At 31.1% G+C, this 9,467-nt stretch overlaps 1 protein-coding gene across 1 annotated transcript; it reads right to left on the reverse strand.

Annotated features, from left to right (window-relative positions):
• Nucleotides 1-484: 484 nt before the first annotated feature.
• LOC143256190 (uncharacterized) lies at nt 485-1,552 on the reverse strand. The gene is made up of 3 exons (XM_076513100.1): nt 1,506-1,552; nt 1,255-1,295; nt 485-984 (listed from the first exon to the last, which is right to left on the reverse strand). The coding sequence occupies exons 1-3, from the start codon at nt 1,525-1,527 to the stop codon at nt 649-651; spliced, it is 399 nt and encodes a 132-aa protein (XP_076369215.1). The 5' UTR covers nt 1,528-1,552; the 3' UTR covers nt 485-648.
• Between the last annotated feature and the right edge of the window lie 7,915 nt (nt 1,553-9,467).

The raw sequence follows: 9,467 nt of genomic DNA on the forward strand, positions 1-9,467 counted from the left end.
TTCGACTCGTAACTGGAGGGTCGCGAGTTCGAATCCCGGTCGCACCAAACATGCTCATTCTTTCAGCCGTTGGTAAAAGAGTAGCCCAAGAGTTGGCAGTGGGTGAGAATGACTAGCTTCCTTCCCTCTAGTCTCACACTGCTAAATTAGAGACGGCTAGCGCAAATAGTCCTCGTGTAGCTTTGCGCGAAATTTTGAAACAAACAAACAAACAAGACACGTTTTTGTATGACGAGTAGTATGGAACACTACAAAGTGATTGAAACGTTCCAAGAAATTATCTGCTCGTTCTGGCAGTTTGTAAAAATAAAAAATATATTTTTTGTGAGCAGATGGAATATATCAGAACCAAGTATTAAAATTGTTTTATTAGATGTGAACAATTCTTCATGCCTCAATTTGTTCAATGAGATATTAAACTGGATACGAACATCATTAGATAGACTGAACACCAAAAGTTAAATGAAAGGGAAATTCTGCTTAGTAAAATTACTTTATTGTTCAACAGTAATTAAATGAAAAGTACAGTAAAGAAATCCTTATATATACTATGTATCTAACTGAATGATTAATAGTCGTTATTTTTTTGAAGCGTCATCCTTCTAATATTTTGGTTATGCTTCCATCAACATCTTAGCGTAGACCTCGTCAAGTAAGTAAGGTAGGTTCCGTAATTTCATGAGGTACCACTCTTGTGATGCTCCGACTTAAGACAGAGTTAACACATGGTGTGGCTTCGTCTTCAGGAACGCATTTTAAGAGGTCCTGACTGAAAACATTCTGATTACCACACAAGAAACTCCAGCCTCTGACATCCACGGATCCATCGTCGAGAAAATCCGTCTGGCAAATGTGGAAAACTTTACAATTGTATCTGTAATCAACGTAACAGCCTGAGTGAAACTTATCACAAAGGTCAGAGGATCCAGCGTCTCCGTCAATAAACACAGCTCCATCAGGAATCCTAAAACCCGATAGTGTATTCTGTTGAAAAAAACGATATTTTTGTATTTATTACTATAAAGCAGAATACTTTAGATAAATGCCACTGTGGAACTTACATGTTATACGTAATGGACGAATATTTCTTTCACAGCTAAAGGAAATAAAAATTTAAGCAAATATTATGAGCTAAACGCATTGAAAAAGTTAAGGTTATAGTGAAATGTGTATTGAAGTTATTTTGTAATACCTAAAGGAAATGGTAAACTTAATACCGTCTATTTACTCATAAATCTCAGAATATCAACATACCTTACGTAAGTCGTATAAAGCAGCAGCAACGCAGAAGATAGCTGGAAAAGAAATAAAAGTTTTAACCTGCACAAAATTAGAATATATCTAAGTAATAATAGAAAATAAAAATGTTCTATCATCAAGAAGAAGGAATACGTAGAGTAGTTTGGTGAAAAGTTTAGTATCTCCGTCTTATAACTATACTCATACAGCAAATACAAGTGAAGAAACAAATAAGCACAACATTCAAATTATAAATTGTCACCTACCGTTAAAAATAAGAAACTTCATAGTGGCTGAAAATTTCTTTGAACCAGGAAAAGTGTAAGCTAATCTGACGAGTTGTCTTCGTCTTATAAATGAAAGGCTAAATGATCAGGCCATCCCCTCAAACTGTTTTAGATAAAGGCATAAAACATACAACAGTATTAACAAACGTAGCTTTAGTAATAACTTGTACATAAGTCAGTTTTTGAATTAGTCATTTTAACAACAAAGTACAGCGGGATATATAATATTTCTAAAGGTTTTTAATTTATGTAGATGATTATTAATGTTTATGTTAAAATGAATAAATGTACAATTAAAATGTTGCACTAAATGTTTCTAATCAAACTGTAAGTTTTTCTCAAGCACTCACATTTCAATTCAACAAACTTAGTTCATAGAAGACAGAACTTAGGAAAATGTTCCTACCTTCAATGACAAGTCTCTAAACTCGAATCACACTTTGTAGATATTGAATAACTGATGCAAGGTGCTCAACTTTTATAGTGTTTCGACGCGAGATTCCTTGACCTTCATAGCATGCTAGGGGCAGTATGTAATTAAATATTATTCATGTTTCATTATTGTTCTTTGTATCAGAATAGCCTCTTCTCATTGGATGGTTTGTTAAGACTGTCTTCAATGAATAAAGTGGGTCATATTAGTGAAATATACACCGTACGAAAAAGATATGCAATTAGTAATATAGAACTGTTAATTAGAATAATAGAAACTACGTTTAGGCACAAGTAGAAAATGTTACGTATATTACTCCACAGTACCTTTACGAAAATACGTATTAACACTGTACGAATAATATCGTGTGTTTTAGTTCTGCAGAAAACATTTAATATTCGAAACATGATAACATATCAATAACACTAAGTAATTATAATTTTAAACATTAATTACAATATTTTTAAAACGTTGGTAGTTTATACAGATTTAAAGTGAAATCTGAAAGTTTTACTTGTTCCTCTTTCCTCTGTGTGTTTCTTTTGAATTAAGTGCAAAGCTGCTCGAGGGCTATCTGCGCTAGCCGTCTCTAATTTACCACTGTACCGCCAACTCTTGGGCTACTCTTTTACTAGTAAATAGTGGGATTGACCTTTTCGTTATATCACCCCCACGGCTGAAAAAGCGAGCATCTTTGGTGCGTCCGGGATTCGAACCCGCGACCCTCGGATTACGAATCGAACGCCTTAACACACTTGGTCGTACCGGGCTCTTTCCTTTGTGTAGCTTGATATAATAAAATCTTACCACAGAGATTAGAATAGCACAAAAATTAAATTTTGTGATATATTAAAAATATACATCTATGCAATTTTATATAATATCGTATAGAAATGATTTCGTTTTTTAAATTTTACGCAAAGCTATTCAAAGGACATCTAAGTTAGCCGTCCATAATTTAGTAGTGTAAGACAACTAATCATCACTACCCACCGCCAACACTTGGGATACTGTTTTACCAACGAACAGTGGGATTGACTGAAACATTATAACGCTCCCACAGCTGAAAGGGCGAAGAAGTTTCGTGTAAAGAATATTTGAATCCGCCAATTTCGAATTACAAGTGAAGTGACTTAATCATCTGGCCATAACGATGCTTAATAAATATGAAAGGTAAAAAAAGTTATAAAAGTTAAAAGTGTGCAGAGTTACAAATAGAAAAAAATATCCAAAATTATAAAAGACCAGGAATGTACATAGTTATTAATTGAGTAGTGTACTCAAGAAAAAGGAATGAACGTAGTTATTAATTGAGAAGTGTACGTAAGAAAGAGAAATGTACTTAGTTATTAATTGAGAAGTGTACTTAAGAAAGAGGAATGTATATAGTTATTAATTGAGAAGTGTTCATAAGAAAGAGGAATGTACCTAGTTATTAATTGAGAAGTGTACTTAAAAAAGAGAAATGTACGAAGTTATTAATTGAGAAGTGCACTTAGGAAAGAGAAATGTACATAGTTATTAATTGAGAAGTGTATTTAAGAAAGAGGAATGTACGTAGTTATTAATTGAGAAGTGTACGTAAGATAGAGGAATGTACATAGTTATTAATTGAGAAGTGTACATTAGAAAGAAGAATGTACACAGTTATTAATTGAGAAGTGTACATTAGAAAGAGGAATGTACATAGTTATTAACTGAGAAGTGTTCATTAGAAAGAAGAATGTACATAGTTATTAATTGAGAAGAGTACATTAGAAAGAAGAATGTACATAGTTATTAATTGAGAAGTGTACATTAGAAAGAAGAATGTACACAGTTATTAATTGAGAAGTGTACATTAGAAAGAAGAATGTACATAGTTATTAATTGAGAAGTGTACATAAGAAAGAAGAATGTACACAGTTATTAATTGAGAAGTGTACATTAGAAAGAGGAATGTACATAGTTATTAACTGAGAAGTGTTCATTAGAAAGAGGAATGTACCTAGTTATTCATTGAGAAGTGTTCATAAGAAAGAGCAATGTACTCAGTTATTAATTGAGAAGCGAACGTAAGAAAGAGGAATGTGCATACTTATTAACTGAGAAGTGTACATAATTAAGAGGAATATACGTATTTATTAATTAAGAAGTGAACATAAGAAAGAGGAATATACGTAGTTATTAATTAAGAAGTGTACGTAAGAAAGAGAAATGTGCGTAGTTATTAATTGAGAAGTGTACTTAAGAAAGAGAAATGTACGTAGTTATTCATTGAGAAGTGTACATAAGAAAGAGGAATGTACATAGTTTTTATTTGAGAAGTGTACTTAAGAAAGAGGAATGTACGTAGTTATTAATTGAGAAGTGTACTTAAGAAAGAGGAATGTACGTAGTTATTAATTGAGAAGTGTACATAAGAAAGAGGAATGTACGTAGTTATTAACTGAGAAGTGTTCATTAGAAAGAGGAATGTACACAGTTATTCATTGAGAAGTGTACATTAGAAAGAAGAATGTACACAGTTATTAATTGAGAAGTGTACATTAGAAAGAGGAATGTACATAGTTATTAACTGAGAAGTGTTCATTAGAAAGAGGAATGTACATAGTTATTCATTGATAAGTGCTCATAAGAAAGAGCAATGTACTCAGTTATTAATTGAGAAGTGTACATAATTAAGAGGAATATACGTAGTTATTAATTAAGAAGTGTACGTAAGAAAAAGGAATGCACGTAGTTATTAATTGAGAAGTGTACTTAAAAAAGAGAAATGTACGTAGTTATTCATTGAGAAGTGTACATAAGAAAGAGGAATGTACATAGTTATTAATTGAGAAGTGTACTTAAGAAAGAGGTATGTACGTAGTTATTAATTGAGAAGTGTACATAAGAAAGAGGAATGTACATAGTTATTAATTGAGAAGTGTACATAAGAAAGAGGAATGTTCATAGTTATTCATTGAGAAGTGTACTTAAGAAAGAGGAATGTACGTAGTTATTAATTGAGAAGTGCACTTAAGAAAGAGAAATGTACATAGTTATTAATTGACAAGTGTACTTAAGAAAGAGAATTGTACGTAGTTATTAATTGAGAATTGTACGTAAGAAAGAGGAATGTACGTAGTTATTAATTGAGAAGTGTACGTGAGAAAGAAGAATGTACATAGTTATTAATTTTAGAAGTGTTCATAAGGAAAAAAAGAATTATGAAAATAAAGAGGTCGCACAAACGCACAAAAACGAGTTACAAACGACGTTGTAAAACTGCACAGTAAACAGGTAACAGAGATATTGTAGATGTTGAAATTCATTCTAATTTCAGAGGATATATAACGTTTGAAGCTTTACAAACAAATGAAACAATTTTTATAGTCAATTTAAGAAATGTTATCATTTTTAATGGAATAGAGGTGCATTATTTATAGATAATGAAAAAGACATATCTATATCTAGATATTTTGTCCAGTTGGTTATGCATCGAAAATTAAAACACTGAAATTCTCATTTTACGACCACAACAAACAATTCACGCAAATATACGATGTTCTTCACAAGATAAATATTATTTTGTTTATTTTTGTTTTGTGGAAGAGTTCTGAGACTGTCTTTCTGCCTTTTCCAAAACCGAATGACCAACCATAGTCGCTTTCCGTTGAAAACAAACGTTTTTCATAAAAAAAATAGGAACTGACAATTAAAAGTAGAATACTTTTCTTATAAAGAAACTGCCATTGTTTGTGATAACAAAAACAATTTTCTTTATAAATAGTGGCTTGCATTGAAAATAGATTTTTTTTTTTTACATAAATAAACAGCAATTCTGCTGGCAAATAAAATACGTTTCTCATAAGGAATAAATATTGATAAGAATGGCAAAACCTTTTTTTCCATAAATAGCAACTGATAGTGAAAATATAAACCTTTAATGATAAATAAGTGACACTTGAGAGTAAAATTAAACACCTTTTACATAACAAAACAGCGTTTAATAGTGAATGCTAATTTTGTCGTGAAACAACAGAAATTGGAAGTGGAAACAAGAAATAACAATTTATAGTGAAAATAAAACAAAAAGAACTGGGAAAATAATTAAAAGGTGTCATCAGCATAATTTTAAAGGTTAAATATAAATTTGAGATATTTTCTCACTAATATTTAGTTTTCTATATAATATTAATTTGTTTAATCTTTATTTCTAATGGTTTTGGAAATAATTTCAAGGGTATCTTATACACGTTTAACATGGTAAACTCTTTGGCTTTAATGGAATTATCCTCCTCGTTCATAGCCCATTCATAAAATTAATATGTTTATTCAATATAGATTTTTGTTTATAGTTTTCATTAATTGTGTAAATGAGCAGATGCTATGAAGCTTTATCAGAATAGAAATGAAAATTTACACGTGTCTTCACTGAAAAGGATTCTTTAATTGGTTAAACCGCGATTAACAGCTTTCTACATATCCTTTCTATTTTTCTTAAGAGCCATCAATCGGTTGTATATAATATGTGGCGTTTTAACTGTGAAGTATTTATATAGAAGAATATAGAACACTATTTAATGAGTTTAATATTTTAAAACTGAAGTAAATTATTGAACATTTCTTTCATATTCGTTGGATACATGATGGCTATTTGTAATTAGAAAAGTATTTTGGTACTTATTTCAATGAGTTCAACTCATTTTAACAGTCATGTCATTAATCAAGTAATTATCTTTCTTCTAAATAGAAAGAAAAATAACTATTCGTTATCAAAATTTATTTTTACTCTAGAGTTGCAATTAAAAATTAGAGTATATATTGTAAACAGAAATTATACTTTATTAGAAATAATAGTAACATAAATTATGTAGTTTATTTGTATAGATCGGTAGCATAAATGAACATAGAGTGAAAATAATTTATATAGCTTGAAATAAAGCATGAACATATATGTTAATCAAACTACAAACATTTTAAGAGTGCACAATAGTGAATTTTCTCAAATAGAATCTTTCCTTGATGTTCAGCTATTCGGCTTCTTCCCACAACATCAACATCATGTCAAAGTACAAACCAATATGGCTTTATTCAAATAACCACCTATTGTATTCTTAAACACTTAATTAATTCTTGGCAAAATACTTTGTCGAAACCTCCGAGATGATGTAACAGCTTCAGTTAGGAAGTCCAAATAACAAGAATATGATTCCTTATAACCGGTGCTTTCGAAAGATGGACTTTCTTTTTCAAGGACAAACTAGCTATGACTAAAGAAAGCACAGCGTAAGATAAAGTGAATTTTTATTGACGTCATCGAAATTAGAGAGATGTATTGTTTTATAAAAAAGATTAAAAGTCAAGAGAGACTAAGTTCAATCTTGATGAAGTGAAGTAAAAATGGGTTATGAAAGTTGATTAAAAAAGAACGTTAAACAGACATAATTAAAAGTAACAATGAAATATTCATAAATGTATAATAATTGGTTAGCAATTGTAGTATTCATATCTTATTAAAAAATATAGATATTATTTACTGTCTGACGTTTTCCCCTAGAGAGATTCTTGACAGGTGTAGCAAAGAACACAATTGTTTAGGCTTACACACAGAAATGAATATTCTTTAAAATATTAAATGGTATCATAACTGCTTCGTAAATTCGTAAGTATATTCTTACTGATTCCATAGAAATATTACATTCTCAGACAAATACACAATAACTTATTATGCGTAGATATTTGCAATATACTATCAATATTTTATTGACTAGTTTCTAGAAAATACTGTAGGCCTATGTGTAACATCTTTTAGTTTTTATTTGCGAGCAAGTTTTCTTATACTAAACTACCCATAGAGACAGATTTCAACACTTTGTATAATAACAAGTTAAAAATCTAAGCAGCTGAACATTAAGAGAGGTTTCTCAAATATATAAACTCAACCTATTTTTCAATTCACTAAAATCAGTTTAAATCATTAAAACAAAATATTTATAATTCATACTCGTAAACCGATCAGTGACTCAGCGGTGCGCCTGAAGGCTTACAACGCAAAAACTGAATTTCAGTATTCGTGGTGTGCCTGACATGAATAGACTTTTGTGAAGCTTTGTGGTTAATAACAAAACAAACTAAAATAATTAAAATGTAACTTTTGTAGGAGTTCAAAATTCAAAATACAACGGATAAAGTATTGCATCTCAAAAGAACGTTTTGAACTTGTTCTGTAAAATCGTTGTTTTTCTAAATGTTCAGCTTTCATTGTTTAGTACATGTCTAAAGATTCAATGTTTCACAGTTTGCGTTGTCTCAATGGATAGATGGGAGAGTTTGAAAATACGTGGAATGAGTTGAATCGACAATAACTTAATGTCAACAAACTTCAACTTAAAAGTGCTCAACAGTCAATGTTTGACTGAATAACGTTCTAGACGTTAGGCTTAAGTATTTTCTATCCAACAATGTGATCGGTTTATATTAATTATTAACTAAGGGATAAAAATAACATTAAGTTAAACGATAATGCTCCAACTCTTGGTGTGTTGTTACAATTCCATGCAATACATACAGGAATTTTCATATTAGTCACAAGCTACGTTCTGAAAAGGTTACTCTGAAAGCGTGACAATGGACCAAAAAAATGGTCACTTTATAATCTTCGGTTAATGCTTAAATTAAGTTAAATATAAAATCCAGTAATCACGACTTCTCAGAGTTGCTTAAGAAAGTGAACAAAAGGAATACAGTAGACTTTGTTTGAATAAATCACGAACATTAAAGTTCATTTTTCATTATATCATCAAATTACTTCTTTGCAGGCTTATGATGTCTTTCTATCTGTAACTGGATCTCGGCTCCCGGACATTATAAACAGCTTGCGATATGTAAAGTATACTGAGTAGTTCCTACTCTTTTCAGTTTAGTGAGATGAAAGTTTGATTTTCATATGTTTACTGCTGCGTGGGTGGTTTAAACAATAGGTTATATCTAATTACATGTTGGTCTGGTTCATTCTTAGATGTCACGTGCATTGGACTTATCGTGGGAAAGACTGCTTAATAGCAGAATAGCTATATAAAATTACACAGAGATATTTTCCATTCGTGAGTCAGGTGACATGTTTAGGTTACGTGTTTTCGGATTTCACTTTCGCAATAGCAAACATTGTCGTAGCTCTCTCTGAGACAATAATGACAGTTTTATAGAATTCTAAAAGAAACAATATTTTTTATCTTTTTCTACCTCCCCAAAATTGCTGTTAAATCGCTAGATGCATTCGTTTACTGTTAATCGAATTTGAGTATTTAGCAGAGGTTACTTTTCTCTTTGTTTAAGGCTCGGCATGGCCAAGTATGTTAAGGCGCTCGACTCGTAATTTGACGGGTGCGGGTTCGAATCCCCGTTGCAGCAGACACGTTCGCCCTTTCAGCCGTAAGGAAATTATAGTGTGCGATCAATCCCACTATTCGTTAGTAAAAGAGTAGCTCAACAGTTGGCGGTGGAGGGTGATGATTAGCTGCCTTCCCTCTAGTTTTATACTG

The sequence above is a fragment of the Tachypleus tridentatus genome, chromosome 1, assembly GCF_004210375.1.
Source record: "Tachypleus tridentatus isolate NWPU-2018 chromosome 1, ASM421037v1, whole genome shotgun sequence".
Lineage (NCBI taxonomy): Eukaryota > Metazoa > Arthropoda > Merostomata > Xiphosura > Limulidae > Tachypleus > Tachypleus tridentatus.

What these genes read in the sequence shown, in the direction of transcription:
- LOC143256190 (XM_076513100.1), bottom strand. Translation starts at nt 1,527, where the DNA reads ATGAAGTTTCTTATTTTTAACG. An exon ending in GAAGTTTCTTATTTTTAACG is followed by an intron (nt 1,296 to 1,505) that starts GTAGGTGACAAT and finishes TTTCTTTTCCAG; the next exon opens with CTATCTTCTGCGTTGCTGCT. An exon ending in CTTTATACGACTTACGTAAG is followed by an intron (nt 985 to 1,254) that starts GTATGTTGATAT and finishes TTTTTTCAACAG; the next exon opens with AATACACTATCGGGTTTTAG.